General features: G+C 42.7%; 2 protein-coding genes across 2 annotated transcripts in view; both read right to left on the bottom strand.

The window, feature by feature from the left end:
- Nucleotides 1-264: 264 nt before the first annotated feature.
- LOC130040121 (E3 ubiquitin-protein ligase TRIM38-like) lies at nt 265-11181 on the bottom strand. Its single transcript, XM_056132138.1, has 6 exons — nt 10771-11181; nt 6843-6938; nt 4865-5095; nt 3364-3386; nt 3155-3267; nt 265-821 (listed from the first exon to the last, which is right to left on the bottom strand). Exons 1-6 carry the CDS (start codon nt 11179-11181, stop codon nt 265-267), a joined length of 1431 nt encoding a protein of 476 aa, XP_055988113.1.
- Nucleotides 11182-13995: 2814 nt separating this feature from the next.
- The window catches only part of LOC130040120 (E3 ubiquitin-protein ligase TRIM38-like), a 35350-nt gene continuing 30186 nt past the window's right edge, over nt 13996-19159 (bottom strand). The window contains 2 exon segments of the mRNA XM_056132137.1: nt 13996-14114; nt 17003-17143. Of these exon segments, the coding sequence (XP_055988112.1) occupies nt 13996-14114; nt 17003-17143 (260 nt within the window).

Here is a 19159-nt window from a genome sequence, read left to right as displayed (position 1 = left end):
CCAAAACTTTTAGAAATCAAAGATCTAAATCCGCAGGAGAGGAATATAGGATCACTGGTATTATTTTGCTTTATCTGTGTGCTTCATAGTCTTCATATTCATTTATATAATGTAGCTTATCACATTGTATTATACTATTTCATTAATAGATACATCATAGATTTATTAGTATATCATAAAGTAAGATGAGCACTGTTCTCAATACAGTGCAATAGCTGTGAAGAAACAATACATTTCTGCTTCACAGGATTTAAATTTGCTTCTCTAAACTAGAGAAGATGGAGAATCGGCTTCTTTATTTACATGTCTGGATGAACGCAATGACAACAGAGAATCTTTACCAACTCGGAAGTAGGGTCTAAGATTATAAGAGAAAGAAGCCTTGGGGAAGGTGAAGATGTGGGAGCCAGTATTCATGTTGTAAAAGGAGACAAGTCCAGCTTCCCGGTCCAGGAAAACCCCCACAAACTCCAGCTCCTCTCTAAGCTGAAGAGGAGTTCGGGGAGAGGTCAGGGCAACATAGCCATACTGTTTACAACGTCTGATGGCCCAGAATCCAAACTGGGGCTTCAGGGTCATGTCACTGTCCCTGGGCACATTTTCCACGCAGAGTCCTACATCCCACTCAGTTCCTTTCCCCATGTACACTTCAAAGTAATGTCTCCCAGTGATGAAGATGTCGTGACCCAGGACACAAGGTAAAACTCGAAACCTCTCAGGAATATTAGACTTCATCTGGATGGATCCACGAGTCACTTGTCTTCCATTATCAGACAGAATTAATTCACTATGAGCTGTACCCGGATCCAGAATCACACTGGCTATGAGAATAAAACAAAATTGAGTTACAAACAGGAGAAAACAAAAATGATAAGGTTATTTCTTGTTGAGACCACCAACTGCATTTTGCTGTAAGCATGGGATCCAAACCACAATAACCAAAAATAAAAATGTGCCTGTTAAGGAGGCAGGATGGGGTGTTGGTGGGAACCTGAGGACACTGATGGCAGGAAGTTGACCTGGTGGTGGTGATGTAAGCACGTAGATATGGAAAGGCCCTTTGCAATGAAACAAAGTTTCATGGAAGAAGAATTCTAGGAATGACCCACCTTGTGGATACAGAAAACAAAGGCCTGATAAGACCATCCAAGATGATCCGCAGACCCTGAGGATATAGGCCTCCTCTCCATGAAGTTCCTCTTTTTGGACCTCCCCTTTACTCCCAACCTCCCTGGTAACCTCCTTAGCAATGGACTTTTACTTGGGAAAAAGCCCCACATGGGGGCAGGTTGGAGAAACCCTATAAAGGCCGCCTGGAACAAAGGAAGGGCGCGCATATGCTGCCTGGGCCCATGTGCTGCTTGCGCCCACGTGGCCAAGCACATGTGGTGCCTGAGCACATGTGTCGTCCGCATCTCCCCTCTTGAGACGTGAACTTTCATGCTTTCGTGTCTAATGCTAGGATGTGTGTAGGGGCTCTCTTTGCCCTTAGAGAAGCTTGTGTTCTCTCTTGAGTATGATACTCTCTCTCTCTCTCTCTGTCTCTCTCTCTCTGTCTCTCTCTCTCTCTCTCTCTCTCTCTCTCTCTCTCTCTTGCCCTCGCTCTCCCCCACCCCGCACCTAAAAATCATCCAAATAAAATCTATTTGTTTCACTGCTTCTCTACTCCTGAAATTCCTTTCTGAGAGGCGAGACAAGAACCCAGTAACCCTGGGTCCCAGGTGGCAGAGGCGGGTGGGGAGAAAGTGACCGTCTTTCTCCTCCCCACTTCACATAAGTCACCCGTGGGGCCCACCGACATCAGTGGGATTGATATCGGAACATTTTATGCCTGAAACTTTTATTATGGACACATTTATAAATCATGGTGGCTGAATTGAAAATTAAAAAATAAAGTAATGCAATAAAAATGAGATCTTGCTAAAGGGAAAATAAAAGAGTCTCACCATTTACTTTCAAACTGATGAAATTGCACTGAGGCAATAAGGCCAGTACATTTCCAGAAACACTACCAGTGCTTGATGCTATTGTGTTTTTCCAGGCCATTCCCTTCCTTTCTCTAACTTTCTCTATTCCCAGGAATGGTGATCCTATAGATGCCCTAAGGAGGCTCCATCTCTCTGACTCTGATTCTATCAATGTTGAGTACTAGCGGAAACCATGGGGAATAAAGAAGCAGGGTAGGAGTAATGAGTACACAAGTACCTCTACACTGCTGTGATTGAGAGCGTCTGCAATCCTTTGCCTCTGACCACACACTCCTATCTTTGCTCCTATGTTATGATTACTCAGTTGCTATTTAAGGTCCCAAGGGATGATAGTTTCTAACTCATCCTTGATTTGGGTGCTTGACTATCCTTTCCTCAACACCCTAATTCTCATATTTGCAAATAAACTCTTCACCAAACTTTCTTCAATCAGTCCTTATCATGAATCTGATTAACAAATACTTGAGATTTCATTTGCATTGCCTAAATGGTCTGTGAAAAAGCATCTAAAGAAGCTTAAATATTTAAGTCCAGAGAGAAATATACTAGAAAGGAAGAAAATTCTGTTTGAGATTTTCAATTCTATCTACATATTATTTGTAAATAATACTCAAAACAAAACTCATAATTGTCGACAGTTTATGGATAATATTGCTATATACCTATTATATTTATATGATTATATCAAAACATATGTCACTGTCACTGTCACTGTCCTCCCATTGTTCATCGATTTGCTCGAGCTGGCCCAGTAATATTGTGAGATTTGTTACTGTGTTTGGCATATCGAATACATCACAGGTAGCTTGCCAGGCTTTGCCGTGTGGGCGAGATACTCTCAGTAGCTTGCGGGGCTCTCCGAGAGGGGTGGGGGAATCGAACCTGGATCAGCCGCGTGCAAGACAAATGCCCTACCCACTGTGTGATGTCAAAGTAATATTAGCAATAACAAGGACCACCTAGTACAGAAAAGTATTCATTCACTGGGAAGGTATTCCAATTAAAAACATACATGTACTAATAACATATATCATAACATGCAATGTAAAAACTATAGAACTACAAAAAACTAAAAATATAGCCCTCAAGAGATATTTAAGCATTCTTCTCTGCCTCAAAACAAAATAAAAATCTCCTCAGCCACAGGAGTTGCTGATGTTACATACCTTCATATCTCTCTAAAAATTTTCTCATATCAAAGTAAAGTTTAGAAACACTGCATTCAGTGTGGACTTCCAAAGAGGGAACTTCTGGTGTTTTTAGCTTGACGGCTGAACTCCTAGAAAAACAAATGGGCAGAAATTCCTTCAGTGACACATTTCATTCAGCATTGTATACCCACACTTCTTCCCTTCTCCATTCACACAGTACTCACCTGCTCAAGGTGCCTTTCACATCCTGTAGAGAAGCAAAATAAAAAGTAGGTATGGGAACATCATTTTCTAATGGGTTTTGCTCATTGAGCTATTCTCTATAAAAACTTGTTGCAAAGAAGTAAAGGAGTGACCTCACACTTAAATACTGTTAAATTCCAGGTAGTATGATTACCGTCTCTGTTCCTTTAGAGAGTCAATATGTAGCATGTTAGCAAACTCTAAGTTGGTATCTTCCATGCTGAGCACTATGAGGACCTGAAGTGTTTGCAATCATATTATCTTGGTGAATACTTGAGGAAGAGAACTAGAGTGTGCCTACGATCCTTCTGGCAAGTTGACAAGTGACCCTCTGCATTCAGTGAGCTAATTCTCTCCGAGGAATTCTTATTAGCAATTGTTTATCATAAATTTCTTCAGTGTTGAATCCATGAAACTAGATTATAAATCCATACAGAGTCCTCGGACTGACCACCTAAGTGTTGGTGGGAGATATCACATAGTGATAGAGAAATCATGTTACATGCTCAACCAAAAGTATCACTTCCAATTTCTTGGGTTTTTTTTTTTTTTGCTTTTTGGGTCACACCCAGCGATGCACAGGGGTCACTCCTGGCTCATCCAGTCAGGAAATACTCCTGATGGTGCTGGGGGACAATATGGGATGCTGGGAATTGAACCAGGATCGGCCACGTGCAAGGCAAACGCCCTACCCGCTGTGATATCACTCCAACCCCAACTACCAATTTCTTTATGGGAATTGGAATATGTTCTGGATACGTATCTTAATGGGTTGGAGCAATAGCACAGCAGGTAGGGTGTTTGCCTTGCATGCGGCCAACCCGGGTTTGATTCCTCCGTCCCTCTCAGAGAGCCCAGTAAGCTACTGAGAGCATCCCGCCCACACAGCAAAGCTTGGCAAGTTACCCGTGGCAAATTCAATAAGTGAAAAACAGTAACAACAATTCTCACAATGGAGACATTACTGGTGCCCACTTGAGCAAACCGATGAACAATGGGACAACTGTGCTACAGTGCTACATATCTTAATGAAACAGATCCTAATTCTAGCTGACAGAGATCTCATAAGAACTCCTGGAGCAAGGATTCCATGAGAAAACTAAGGAAAAAGTTGCACTACATTTAGGCTGTGCCACATTATCACCCACTGGTCACCTGGAGACTCTTTCAAAAGAGAGTTTGAACTCTCTTTTTGAACTTCAAAAGAGAGTCAGAGTACAGTGAACAGAAGACAGAGGCAAATCACAAAAGTTCTCCCTGCATTTACTCAGAGTGAACATTATCAAAATTATTCACATAAAAACTCTCTAGACCTCAATACAAATCTTAGCATGGATCTAGAGGAACACTTTCATATTCCACACCCAAGTGTACATGGGTGAGTGAACCAATAGATCTTGCAAATTTCCCCATACTTCCGTATATTTCTCTAGCAGCTGAGGAAAAGACACGTCCTTCCTTTCTTCAAGTACATAGTCTCACCTGGAGCAATTTCTGGGCTGAGCCCTGACATTTTCTCTCCAGTTCCATGATGTATTTCTTGAGTTCCTCGCTCTGCTTATCCAGCTTAGCTTCACAGTCCTGCAGTCTCTTCAGAACTTGCTCTTTTTCATTCTCTAATTTCCACAGAAAAGACTTTTCCTCTTCATGCAGGAAACAGTAAAGATTCTTAAAATCAGACTGGATTTTCTGTTTTCTAAGCTTTATCTTCTCCTAGAACGAGTAAAGTGTGCTCAAAAAGCAGAGACAAACCAAATTTTCATCTATGAATGAATTCACAAACAAAATACTAGGGCAGAAGGTCAATGATTTAGGTTGATGCAAGACATTTTCAAAGACAAAGTGTATTTATCTTCAATTAATAGATTTCTCTATTAGTTATCATCTTTGTCCTCCCACAGCCCTGGATCCTAAGCAAGGGAACTATCACATCTTTTGTGAGTTCAAGTTAAACATCTGCACCTAAAGACCAGGGAAGAAGTTGGAAGAGACACATGATAAAGGTAACACTGTAGACTGAAATTGGAGGGAAAACTCTTGGATCACTTGAATGGTTCCAAAAAAAGGTATGGAACTCTCTCCTCAGGGGTTGGAGACTCTGCAAAGTCTCAGAGACACATATAGTGCAGTTATAAGTGTGTTTGTTCTTGTGACAGCTCTGGTAATCCTCACGGGCCTTGTGCGCTTGAGGAATATGAATCCCATAAGGAGTGAGCCTATTCCTTAGTTTCTACAAACTGGGTTCTGAACATGGAAGACTGAGTGTGGTAAATATACCAGAGTGACAAAGTTGAGACTTCAAAGGAACTTAAAGATATTTAAACTTTAAGGCAGCAGTGCAGGGTGATTCTGGGTCAGGAAGCATGTTACTTCTGGATCTCCTGAGCTTCAGGAATCAGACAATTACTATAGTGGGGTTAAGGAAATGGTAAATAAATTCTCATAAATGCAAACAACTTTCTCATAAATATGAATAAATGTAGAAATTCATCAATTAATTTTTGTTTTTTAGTAAAAAATATTGTCACTTTTTTGGTCCAAATATCCCATATGTCAAGCTTTTGGGTATATGATCCCCTAAAAACCACCAGGAGTAATTCGTGAGTACAGAGCTAGGAGTAACCCTGAGCATTTCTGGGAGTGAGAAAGAAAGGAAATAAAAAAAGAAAAGAAAGAAAGAAAGAAAGAAAGAAAGAAAGAAAGAAAGAAAGAAGGGAGGGAGGGAGGGAGGGAGGGAGGGAGGGAGGGAGGGAGGGAGGGAGACGGAGGGAGACAGAGGGAGGGAGGGAGGGAGGGAGGGAGGGAGGGAGGGAGGGAGGGGAAGGGAAAGAAAGAAAGAAAGAAAGAAAGAAAGAAAGAAAGAAAGAGGGAGGGAGGGAGGGAAGGAGGGAGACGGAGGGAGATGGAGGGAGGGAGGGAGGGAGGGAGGGAGGGAGGGGGGAAGGGAAAGAAAGAAAGAAAGAAAGAAAGAAAGAGAGGGAGGGAGGGAGGGAGGGAGGGAGGGAGGGAGGGAGGGAGGGAGGGGAGGGGAAGCGAAAGAAAGAAAGAAAGAAAGAAAGAAAGAAAGAAAGAAAGAAAGAAAGAAAGAGGGAGGGAGGGAGGGAGGGAGGGGAGGGGAAGCGAAAGAAAGAAAGAAAGAAAGAAAGAAAGAAAGAAAGAAAGAAAGAAAGAAAGAAAGAAAGAAAGAGAGAGAGGGAGGGAGGGAGGGAGGGAGGGAGGGAGGGAGGGAGGGGAGGGGAAGCGAAAGAAAGAAAGAAAGAAAGAAAGAAAGAAAGAAAGAAAGAAAGAGAGAGAGAGGAAGGAAGGAAGGAAGGAAGGAAGAAAGAAAGAAAGAAAGAAAGAAAGAAAGAAAGAAAGAAAGAAAGAAAGAAAGAAAGAAAGAAGCCTGTTTTTTGGAGCATATGAACACATTTGAGGTCAATAGACTCTTACCTCCCATTTTTCTTAACTGATCTCTTACCTCCCATTTTATTATATGATCTCTTGTGTTCAACTTCCATCTCTTACATTGGTCTTCCAGTTTCCTCAGCTTTATGACAGCTTCCTGGAACTTTTTCTGAGTGAAAAATTGGTTGTTGAGAGTCTATTCAAACTGTCAATTCTTTGTTTACACACTTAAAGTGAATTCCTGCTCTCCAAGACATAGAACATCAAAGAATATGTACTGATAGGTGAGCATGCTAAAGCTCCAGACTCAGTAATTATTTGATAACCTTAACAGTTTTCAATAGTTGGTAATATTTTTAACATAACTTTTGTCTTTAGAAACTAAAGCTAGAAAGGGGTTAATGATCTGACCACAAGGTTACAACTGGGGTTTTTGAGCTGTGGTTCACAAATCATACACTACTCTGCAACCAAAGAACCTGGTTCTTTGTTAACCTGTATAGCTGAGCCAGAGAAACAATGAAGAAGATCACTGATTTTATATAATAATATGCTGAGCCCAAGATAAACAATTCCAGCCAGCTAGTTTGAACACATAGAAACTTCTATGTGAATTCGTAAATCAGGGGGGAAATCCAATAAGTCAGCTGATGTCTTTAGAGTCAGTGGAGGAAGAAACTGTGATATGTCTTGAAAAAAATATATAACCAATTTTAAATATTTGAGTATTTATAATAAGCTTTTAAGGTAAGCTCATTTGTATAAGGGCCATAACCCATTGCTTCTCTAGTACTATCAAGAAAGTTCTCTGAAATACTTCTAGGAAACAAGGGCCATGATCCAGAGACACACAAAAGAATCTCCAAACCGAGCAGCTCACTGAGGAGACTCTAATTATCTAAAATTTTAGAGTTACAGGAGTGTGCGGCTGTTCTTGCAGCCATGTGATATCATAGGCTATTCATAAAAAGCAAAACAAAAGAGAGTATGGGGGGATTATTTGCCATAGAGGCAGGGGGAGGGGTGGGATGGAACATACTGGGGACATTGGTGGTGGAAGATGTGCACTGGTGGAGGGTTGGGTGTTCGATCATAGTCTGACTGAAACTCAAACAGGAAAACCTTGTAACCGTATCTCATGATGATTCCATTTAAAAAATACAAATAAAAGTAAATAAAATTAACATTGTGAATAAAAGAAGGTAATGTGAACTTCATGCCCAATTCAATCAGCTTAATCAATGACGAATAAACAGTGGTACTCCTACATTAAAAAAAATAAAGACTAACACAAATAATGTACATTCTCACCGATGACAAGAAAAGTCACTCATAGAGTGACAAGACATGGAAATGAAAAGTATTAGGCAATGGCAAACCCTTGGTCCTGGATTACAGAATTGATAATGCCAAGGAAAAGGTGGGGGGAGGCAAATAAGGAAGTGGACTAATGATAACATAAGGACATTGGTCAAGGATCTTGGACACTTTGGTGGTTCAGAAATGAGGTAGTTATGTACCTCATCAAAACTGCAAGGGTCAGGGCTGGAGTGATAGCACAGCAGGTAGGGCATTTGCCTTGCATGCAGCTGACCCGGGTTCTATTCCCAGCATCCCATATGGTCCCCCGAGCACCCCCAGTAATTCCTGAGTGCACAGCCAGGAGATAGCCCTGTGCATCACTGGGTGTGACTCAAAAAGAAAAAAGAAAAAAACTGCAAGGGTCAGTGCTTTTAAAAAGATGTGACCCAGATAATGCTAAGCATTTCTTTAAAAAAAAAAAAAAGACCTGCTGTTTTTCTCAATGCAGGTTATTTGTGGGGAGTAGAAGGAAAAAGGATCGAAATACAGGAAGAGTTTTAGGTAATAAAAACCAATGGAAAAAGATGAGTTTTAGAGATGTCAAAGAGGAAAATATGACAAGATTTTGGAATATATTTACAGTGAAAATAAAATCTATTTTGTAAAAATAAATACACACACCAAAAAAAAAATCCCTGTTGTTATTACTAGGTGTCAAGTGCTTATCTTCGTGTCCTTAATTTAATTACATGTCTCCTTAATTTACATTTTTTAGTGGGCTGGAGCCATAGCACAGCGAGTAGGGTGTTTGCCTTGCACACAGCCAACATGGCCGACCCAAGTTCAATTCCTCTGCCCCTCTTGGAGAGCTCGGCAAGCTACTGAGGGTATCTCGCCCGCACGGCAGAGCCTGGCAAGCTACCCGTGACATATTTGATATGCCAAACACAGTAACAACGAGTCTCACAATGTTACTGGGCCCACTCAAGCAAATTGATGAACAACGGGAGGACAGTAACAGTGACAGTATCCTTAAAGATTCTGAAAACTTTCTAGGGATGCAAGGAAGGCAAGGAGGAAGATTATCCCCAGTTACTGAGGGCGGAACCAAAGCAACAGAAAGACTTAAATAACTTGCTCACAGTTACTTATCTAAGTAGGTGGCAGAACCAAGATTTTAACCTAAGCAGTGTAACTCCTGATGCTATAATCCATATCTCATGCTGCTCATTTTCTTTTGGAATGAGCAGTTATTCACTGTTCCATAGATTATTAGAAAGAACAGTCTATTCCTATTAGGTCAGGATTGAAATGTGTCGGGGAGAACCTCTGAACTTCAAACAAGGTCACCTCAGCTTCCTTAGAGAACAGTAAGGAGCCCCATACCAGGCACATTTTTCTCAACCTAGACAGGGCAGAGAAGAAATGGTAAAACAGAACCCAGCTTGCACCTTTCTTCCAGCACTGCGAAGGGTAGTTTTCCTTACATGCTCTTCGTTGGGAAACTCTGAAGGTGCCCCGCTGACTATATTGATGCCTTTATATGTATTTGATTTGGAGACCACTCCCGGCTGTGCATGGGGCTTAATTCTGGTTTCATATTCAGGGATATAAGGGGTGCTGCAGATTGAATCTAGGTTAGCCAAGTGCAAGACAAGTGTCCTACCCCCTCGTACTATCTGTTCAGTCTTCCTGTGTATTTTGTCATGCCAGCATGCTCTTTTAAAGTAAATATGATCCTGTAGCTATCGCTCCAGCCCCTGTTGGTATGGAGTGATAGCACAGCGGTAGGGTGTTTGCCTTGTGCGCAGCCAGTCCAGCCGAGCAGGGTTCGATTCCTCCACCTCTCTTGGAGAGCCTGGCAAGCTACCGAGAGTATTCAATATGCCAAACACAGTAACAAGAAGTCTCACAATGGAGACGTTACTGGGCACGCTCAAGCAAATCGATGAACAACGGGAGGACAGTGTTGGTTTTTTTTTTTTTTTTTTTTTTATGATCCTGTACTTCACATGTGAAACTCCCGCAGAGAACAATTCTGTCTGGGTGTAGAACATGGACTCTGAGCTGATACTAAGGTTCTGGGCCCAACTTTATTTCCATGGTTTTCTTTCCCTACTATTAAATTGTGCTAGCCAATCAGGTAAGTTCCCTTGTCTATGCCTCGGCACATACTGTCTCTCGGCTTGGGACTGCCTCTCTTCTATATAAAATTATCTTTTCTGCATATAGTTATCTTGCATGTGTCCTATAAGAGTTACTCCTGAGTATCTTCCCCAGGTACCACTCTCCCACCTTCTGATGCTCTCCCTAAGCCCAAACCAAAGGACTCCTGCAGTTCTTTCATGGTTCGTTTATCACCCTAGACTATGCCTAAAAGGTGGTCTTTGCAGCCATTATTTTCAGATTCTGTCAAACGCATATTGTGATTTCTCAAGTGATCTTCACCAGGTGAAGCACAAAAACATTGAGTTCTAGAAGAGAAGTTCCTCATAGCAAGAGAAGATGGAAAGAAGTTGTATATTCAACCTACTAGAGGTCAGGGAACCCCTTACAGTTGGTACCTGATCAGAGGTAACCCATTATAAATTATCAGAAAATTAATATCATGAAAGTTATATTTCAGAATCATAATCTCTGGTGTTGGGGACTAATAGAAGAGCAGGTATTTGCTGATGGGCTCTGGTCAATACACTCACCTGGTAGAACTGGCATGCATCCTTTAAAAGATCTGTGTTGTGTCCTTTGTGCTGTGGTGTGCGCTCACAGTACCAGCAGATGAGCTGACCATCATCTTGGCAGAACAGGTGGAATGGCTCTCCGTGTTCCTCACACAGCTTCTCACGCTCCATTTCCTTGATGGTTTCAATAAGGATTTCCAGCTGTTTTATGGGCCGGATGCTTTCCTTCTGAAATGGAGTGTGACACTCAGGACAGGAAAATGTCTCCACTGACGACATCTCTTTCTGATTCTCAACAAAATTCACTATGCACATGCGGCAGAAGCTGTGTCCACAGTTGATGCTCACGGGCTCAACCATCAGCTGTTGGCAGATGGAGCAGGAGGCTTCCTCCCTCAGCTTCTTAGTAGCTGTGGAGTCTGAGGCCATGGTTTCTCCTGAAAGACTACTAATGGATCTAGTGGTAAGATGATAAAAAAAAAAAAGGAATTTTCCGCTGGAAATAGACTTCAACTAAGCCTCTGCACATTCATGGGTCTTGAAATTCTTTTCTCTGGAAAGGAAAATAAATTAAAATTGTGATGATGTGAAAGAATCCATATTAGGGCATCAAATTTTTGTGTACTTTAGCTAACTTGCAACATTGCTTTCTGTAAAACTGCTTGGCTGCTTTGCACCTGGGGGAGAGGGGACTTGGAAAGTGAACAGGGCATAACTTCTTTTCTAAACCAAGTGTGACAGGATTCAGGTGTATTTACTGTCCCTGAAATGTATTGTCTCAGTAAAGCACCCTGCAGATTTGGGTAAAGGATAACTCAGGATGCGGGTGGTTGGGGGAAATTGCCCTTTCCTGGAATGTATTGTCTCACTAAAGCACCCTGCAGACTTGGGTAACTCAAAAGGAGGATGGTCAAGGGAGTATACCTAAGGCTTAATGATTCCAGCTATAACCTTGCTTGTGCTGACAATCGATGTAGATGTACGTAAATGCTGATCTTTGAATCTATAGGCTAAGGAGTGAGGTACTTTTAAATGGATTGGTTAAGAAAGTATATGTTGTTACAAATCTATTGGCTATGAAATGCGCGGGCTTTGCTACAACGGCCAGTGAAGGCCTATATAAGATCCCCTTTGAAGAAGTTCAGGGCTCTCAGCCACTGCCCATTTTTGGGGTATGCTGCGGAGCCCCAGCATGCTGGTCTAAATAAACCCCGTTTTTACTCCTGCAGGAATTGTGTCTATCTGGTCTCTCCGCGCCTCTCAGGGCTAGGGAACTCCCGATCCCAACAGATGCACAAAATAAAGATGTGTCATAAAATCAGGTAAAATTATTATCACATGTGATCAACTAATGTAGATTACATACATTTAAACACATTTTAAAATCCAGTTTTCCATTCTAACTATATACATTTTTATTGCTTAGTAATGACTTGTGGCTGGCAATATATGACTGCCCAATTACAGAACTTCTCATCACTGAAGAGAGTCTTCTTGGACTGGGGGCTAGATCGATAGTACAGCAGGTAGGGTGTTTGTCTTGCATACAGCCAACCTGGTTCGATCCCTGACATTTCATATGTCCCCTAAGCACCACCAGGAGTAATTCCTGAGTGGAGAGCTAGGAGTAACCCTGAGCATTTCTGGGAGTGGGAAAGAAAGAAAAAGAAAAGAAGAAAGAAAGGAAGGAAGCAAGAAAGAAAGGAAGGAAGGGAGGAAGGAAAGAAGGAAGGAAGGAAGGAAAGAAGGAAGGAAGGAAGGAAGGAAGGAAGGAAGGAAGAAAGAAAGAAAGAAAGAAAGAAAGAAAGAAAGAAAGAAAGAAAGACAGACAGGCATTCTGACCAAAATCTGAGAGAAGAGAGAACACAGAGTGACACTCTATCCCATTATAATGAGCACCAACAATATTTAATTCCAGATCACTTCCTTGTACTTGTAATAATGCTTAAATGTCTAGTTATCTTAGGAGAATTTCATCAAGGCTGTCATTTTAGAAACCCTAACTCCAGTTCACTCTACCACTAACTCTACTAGAAAAAAAAAAAAACAACGGATAACAGATTAATAAAGTCTCAGTGTGTATCCCACCTGGATGATAATAAATGCCAAGGAAGAACATGAAGAAGCAGTTTGTCCTTCCTGTCATCCTCCCTGACCTTAGGGGAAAAGAACTGAAAGAGCTAAGAAAAAAAGGTGCCCTTCCTGAGAACAGAGGGCCAGGGGAATGACGTGATGTCTGTTCTCCAGGTCAGACTTCGGTCTCCCAGAAGTTCAGGTGACAGGAACACTGGATATTTGCAGACCTCAGGATATTGAGGCAGGCAGGAGTGCTAAAGGCAGGACGTTGTGGAATCAAGAGTATTGAACTTCCCAGTGTCTACCAGTGAGGAACTAGAGGCAGGAGACTGACAAGATGCAAAAGAGGCTTCCCCTCCTCTAGGCAATCGCCACTTCAGGAACCTTGTCCCCAGTTCCCACTGTGGGAAGAAAACGTTTAGCAAATGAACTTTTCTTTGAACTGACTACCCTGAACTGCAAACAGGATTCAACTGTGACTTTCCGGGAAAGGTGCGTCCCCTCTAGTCCTGGGGATGAGTTTCTAAAGGGCCGCACACATCTCTTCCAGAAATGTCTCTTCCTTGGCAGATTATTTCTCCTACGGGATACATCAGGTTCTCATCTGTCAATGAGAAAGATCCTTTCCTCCTCTGTGTTCAGGGGCCCCTACCCTGAGCCTTCACTCACCTCGTAATCCTGGCTCTTCTGAGACGAAGTGTTGCCAGAGTTTGGGAAAAGAAAAAGCAGACCAGGAAGAGAGAGGAGGCAAAGTCCTGAGCACTTTCAGAGTGGAAGGCACTCCCCTCCCTGCAGCTTTGCCTCCACGCCTTCTCCCAACCCCCACTCAGGCTTCTAGACCTCACCTAGCAACCTTTGATCTGGATTTTATTGTTGCCTTCACCACCCAGCAGGCAGTTACACCAGAGTTGCCAGTTCCCAGTGTTGGTGTTATTTACTGAGGCCTTGACAAGGAAGTTCACCCAGACTAGGAAGTGAAACTACTGTGAGGATCAGAGTTTACTCTCACTGTGAAGAAACTTGTGAAGTTGTCAATATATTTGCTTTGTGGGTCACACCTAGCAATGATGCGCAGGGTTTACTCCTGGCTCTGCATTCATTCTGGCGGTGCTCAGGGGACCATAGAAAATGCCAGGGATCAAACCCAGGTTGGCTGCGTGCAAGGTACTAGCACTCCAGCTCTGTCCTGATATTTTTGCACTCAGATTTCCCTAGAAGGGTGAAGACATAGTAAGCTACATCGTCTGATTTGTGTTCTTTCACTCTGTTAGGCCAAGATCCAGAGACTATGAAACAAAGTTCCCAGAAGAGAGTGACAGCAGTATTTCCTGGAGCCTCTCCTTCCCTCTTGGAGAGCCTGGCAAGCTACCCATGGCGTATTTGATATGCCAAAAACAGTAACAATAACAGTCTCATTCCCCTGACTCTGAAAGAGCCTCCAATACGGCGGGTTGGGAAGGACAAGAGAAGAGGCTGCTAAAATCTCAGGGCTGAGACAAACGGAGATGTTACTGGTGCCCGCTCGAGCAAGTCCATGAACAATGCGAAGACAGTGCTACAGTGCACTCTGTTTTCATTAAACCCTCAGATCTGAAAAGTTGTGGACTCTTACCCTTTCTAGTCAGTGTTGTACCGAAGGTTTCTAGATAGAGTGATTAAGCAAGTAGAGAAGGCATCCATATTTCAAAGAAAGAAAACACCGTTTTCTGTTATAACCGATACTGCAGAACACGAAGTATCAAGAGACTTTATGCAAACCAAGCAAAGTGAAATAAATACTCTTTGCTTAGACATTTTCTATTCGCCCAGTAGAAATGGAGAAATTTTACTATCAAATTAGCTGCCAAGAAATGAATTGTTTTTTCCTCAAGTTCCTCTTTTAAGATATCCCTAGTGGAACATAAAGTAACAAAATAGGAGACTAACACCCAAGAGTGGCCGAGATTAGTATCAGGAATTTTGCTCCATGGCTTGGAGGCCAGCCATACATGCTAGGGGAAAAGGGGGCTCAGATAGAGAATGGAGCACCAAATAAAGGGTGTTGGGAGGATCCTCCCAGGATGGGAGAAGCATGCTGAAAGTAGACTATAGACCAAACATGATTTCCACTCAATGCCTCTTTTGCAAACTACAACACCCAAAAGGAGAGAGAGGACAAAAGGGAATGCCCTGCCACAGAGGCAGGGTGGGATGGGGGGGGATGGGGGGTGGGCAGGATACTGGGACCCATGGTGGTGGAAAATGGGCGCTAGTGAAGGGATGGGTACTTGATCATTGTATAACTGAAACCCAAGTACAAAAATTTGTAAGTCTACAACTGTTCCTCATGGTGTTTTACTAATTAAAATTTTAAAAAAATAAATACATAAAATACATATTATCACATCCAAAAAAAAAAATCTCCCTAGTAGCTTCGACTTCTTGTTGAAGTTCTTCTTTTAGTGTATTGCTTCGTTTGCTTTTTGATTTGATTTGTTTGCTTTATTTGATTTGTTTGCTGTATTTGTTTCACTGTGCATTTTCTATAACCACACCTTAGTCAACAGTCAAATGGTTGGAGCAGAGAGAAAAATAAAGGAAATGATATTCACGCTACCACTCTGAGGCCACAGTTCTCTGGCATGGGATGGAGTGCCCCTCTTTCAATATCTGGTTATGGAAATGCTTCAGAGATGAAGAAAGGGAAAAACTACAAAGGATACTCCACTCTCCTGAGTGTTATAACACACATATCCTCAACATAGGCCAGAAAAAGAGAGCTTCTTCAGGAATGCCTTTATGTCCCTATGCATACTTTTTGAACTGTAGTTCACAGAAGTCCAGGTCAAGGTATATAAAAGAAAAATGAAGAATTAACATACCCCCCCAGCTCAGTAGTACTTTAAATTCTCTTTTCTCCCCCATCTGCCTGCTACCTTAGAATTTCAGTGTCCTCCTAAGCTGCTCTACGCAACAGCTACAGATGAAGTCAGTGAATGGACAACATGGAGCATGATTATTTAATTTACCTGGGATTAAATTAGTAAGATTGTTGTAGGGCAGAATTAATTAGTAAAATATCAATCACATGTATAAGCACAGAGCTTAACTTCCTAAGTAACAGAAGTAAGAGCAACTCCTATTCTGATATTTGGTCTATGAACTTGGATCCTGATGGAATTGATACATTCCTTAGATTTTTTTACTAGTTAATAGGATTAACTCTGCTTCCAATGAAGTGACTTTTGGTGAACTCCTAGGTCCTCCAAAATGGATTTGCTACCAGGGAAACAAGTAAGCCACATTAAGCAGCTCAGAACTTTCTACCACAACACCCATGCTTCAGGAAGAGAGGAATCTGGCGTCCTGTGAACTGTCCTTGCAACTCTGAGAAGGGTCCTGGGAACCTCAGACCCCAGAAGCACTGGGACAACCTAGACTTGTGATGACTGTGAGGTGGGTGGAAACTGCAAAACTGGGTCCTTAACCTGAGAGGTATCCTCCAACTCCTCTAATTCCAGCTGCAGTCAGAGTTGAATTGTACAATACCCAGCCTGATGGGAAAACCCCAATCCACTTGGTTTCATAAATGCGGTGTTGGAAATGTGGGTAGTAGTGAGAGATTTAAAACAACAACAACAAAATAAAACAGGGAAGTCTTCCTGACACGTGTGCATCTTGCACACTCAGGGGAACACTCAGAGATGTGTAACTCCAAGAAGTGGTTACTGGTGGCTTTCAGAGCATCTTAGCTAAAAGAATAATAGATTTTTTTTTTTTTTTTGCTTTTTGGGTCACACCCAGCGATGCACAGGGTTTGCTCCTGGTTCATGCACTCAGGAATTACTCCTGGCTGTGCTCGGGAGACCATATGGGATGCTGGGAATCGAACTCGGGTAGGGCCGCGTGCAAGGGAAACACCCTACCCGCTGTGCTATCACTCCAGCCCCAAGAATAATAGATTTTTAGAGAAAGAAAACCACTTTTGTGTAACAGTCTGTAGGCAAATACATGGGAAAATAGTGAAAAGTAAGCAAGGTTTGTTTTGAGGATCCTTCCATGCTATGCCAATGCTGAGAGTTCTCTGGCAGTGAACGTCTACACTTTCTCCTAAGGAATAAGCACTATGTGTCTTTATGTGCTTTTCTTTGGCAAACAGAAGGCTGAGAGCCTTCTGTTTTTACCTTCTTTTTACCTTCAGTTACGCCCATCTCAACATGTTTTATGTCAATGTGACAAATTTGATGGTGACGACTTCTTTTCAGCTTCAATGCATCTGATTGGAAGGACTTCTGAAGCTGGAAGTATAATGGTCTAACCTCTTTGATGACTTCCTCTGGGCAAAGAGAGATGTCTAATCAAGTCTCCAATGTACAAAATAACTCCTGCTTTATGTTCCCTATTCCTGGAAAGAAATCTGGGTGGGCTGGGAGGAAAACATGCCACCCTAAATATGTCATTCGTGTAAGGTTAATTTTAAGGGAGGGGCTCAAAGTTTGAGTAGCAGTAGTCTTCTATGAAAGAAAACTTTGGTGAAACATTTCATAAGCAAATGTTTCCCTTAAAGGAGAATTTCTGTAAGACCCAATCTCCTTTTCTTTTTAATGGAGAAAGCAGAACATAAATCTTCATGCCAATCTTTATGGTGCCTTTTCTGAAACCACCCTTTCGACCTTTCCTTTCTTCTATTTCATCTGCTTTAACTAAGCTATTTAAATATTGCACCAATATTTATATATTGAGAAAGAGGAACTGATGTAGAGCAAGGCACAGAGTCCAATTTTTCTGGGTCTCTTGTAGCACCGGTGAGGCACAGATAGATGCCACCAGGCCTGAAAGGCCGATGTTAAGCTGTGCCTGAAGCCCACTTGATCTCCATGGTGTAGGAAGCACGCCCCACCCCACCAGAGTTCTTGGGACTCTGTGGTCTCAGCCCAGAGAGACTCTACAGGAAAAGAGAAATCAGTCAGAACCCCTGTTCAGGTTTTCCAGGAACATCTCTTTCCCTCACAAAAAAGAATTTAAAAAGAAAATGAATGGGGGTATGGTGACACCAGCAGGTCAACCTGTTCCTGCGGGGCGAGTGCATCAGCAGCCTGATAGTGCCTTCAGGCTTCCTGATACCCCAAAATTGCCACTGTGCCTTTGGCCGGACCTCAATAACTTGGGGCCAAGTTTACCAAGAAATTAAACGGCCAAAAGTTAGGTATGTGGGAGCCACACCCAAAACCACCTCTGGCTCAGCTATACAAGCTCACTTATTGGCCTTATTTCAGAGACCCATACGTCTCGAAAGAGATCAAAAGCCGCAGTTAGGGCCGACAGTGCAGTGCATTACAGGTGAGCGGGCACGCCCTGCAGGGCATATGCCAACAGTTTATTTCTCTGGAAAAGATGGAAACAAGGGCCATGATCCAGAGACAACACAAAAGAATCTCCAAACTGAGCAACTCACTGCAGAGATGCCTTAGGACCCTTAAACCAGGCCGACTTCACCGGGGTGCCTCAGACGGGGGCAGGTGTCATCCCTACACCTGCCTCCTAAAAGCCCCCCCATGGCCGACAACTTCCAGAACCCAATGAGAAGGGCATGTATGTGGGTTCAGTGATGGCAAACTCCAGGCCTCAAGGGACAGGGGATGAGTTGGTCCTTCTCAACATCCCTCCGCCCAAAAAAAGAATCTCTGAACCGAGCAACATGCTGTAGAGTTTTCTCCAGATCCCAATTATCTGAAATTTTCAAATTCCAGGAGCACAGCACCATGAAACATCTTATACTATTCATAACATGTAATACAAAAGAGAGTATGGGGATATTGTCTGCCATAGAGGCAGGGGGAGGGGTGGGATGGGGAGATACTGGGGACATTGGGGGTGGAAGATGTGCACTGGTGGAGGGGTGGGTGTTCGATCATAGTATGACTGAAACTTGAACAGGAAAGTTTTGTAACTCTATCTTGTGGTGTAAAATCCTGTTCTCAAACAGGGTCTGCTGCTGTCAGAAGACCTAAGACAATGGCACAATTCTTTCCTGCTGGCAGGGCTACCACATCCCTAATTGTTATAGCACAACGGTAGAGCATTTGTCTTGCGCGCAGCCGGCCCGGTCGACCCGGGTTCAATTCCTCTGCCCCTCTCGGAGAGCCCGGCAAGCTACCGAGAGCATCTTGCCCACCCGGCAAAGCCTGGCAAGCTCCCCATGACGTCTTTGATATGCCAAACACAGTAACAACAGGTCTCGCGATGGAGACGTTACTGGGCCCACTCGAGCAAATTGATGAATAACGGGAGAGCCGTGATACCGTGATCTTGTGGTGATTCAATAAAAATTATAATAATAATAAAAATAAAA

This window comes from Sorex fumeus, unplaced genomic scaffold (genome assembly GCF_029834395.1).
Source record: "Sorex fumeus unplaced genomic scaffold, SorFum_2.1 ptg000094l, whole genome shotgun sequence".
NCBI classification, from domain to species: domain Eukaryota; kingdom Metazoa; phylum Chordata; class Mammalia; order Eulipotyphla; family Soricidae; genus Sorex; species Sorex fumeus.
The sequence above is the reverse complement of the archived record's forward strand: the minus strand, read 5'-3'. Positions and strand labels throughout refer to the sequence as shown.

What these genes read in the sequence shown, in the direction of transcription:
- LOC130040121 (XM_056132138.1), bottom strand. Translation starts at nt 11,181, where the DNA reads ATGGCCTCAGACTCCACAGCTACTAAGAAGCTGAGGGAGGAAGCCTCC. An exon ending in CAGCCCAGAAATTGCTCCAG is followed by an intron (nt 3,387 to 4,864) that starts GTGAGACTATGT and finishes GCTTCTCTACAG; the next exon opens with GATGTGAAAGGCACCTTGAG. An exon ending in ATTTTTAGAGAGATATGAAG is followed by an intron (nt 822 to 3,154) that starts GTATGTAACATC and finishes TTATTCTCATAG; the next exon opens with CCAGTGTGATTCTGGATCCG.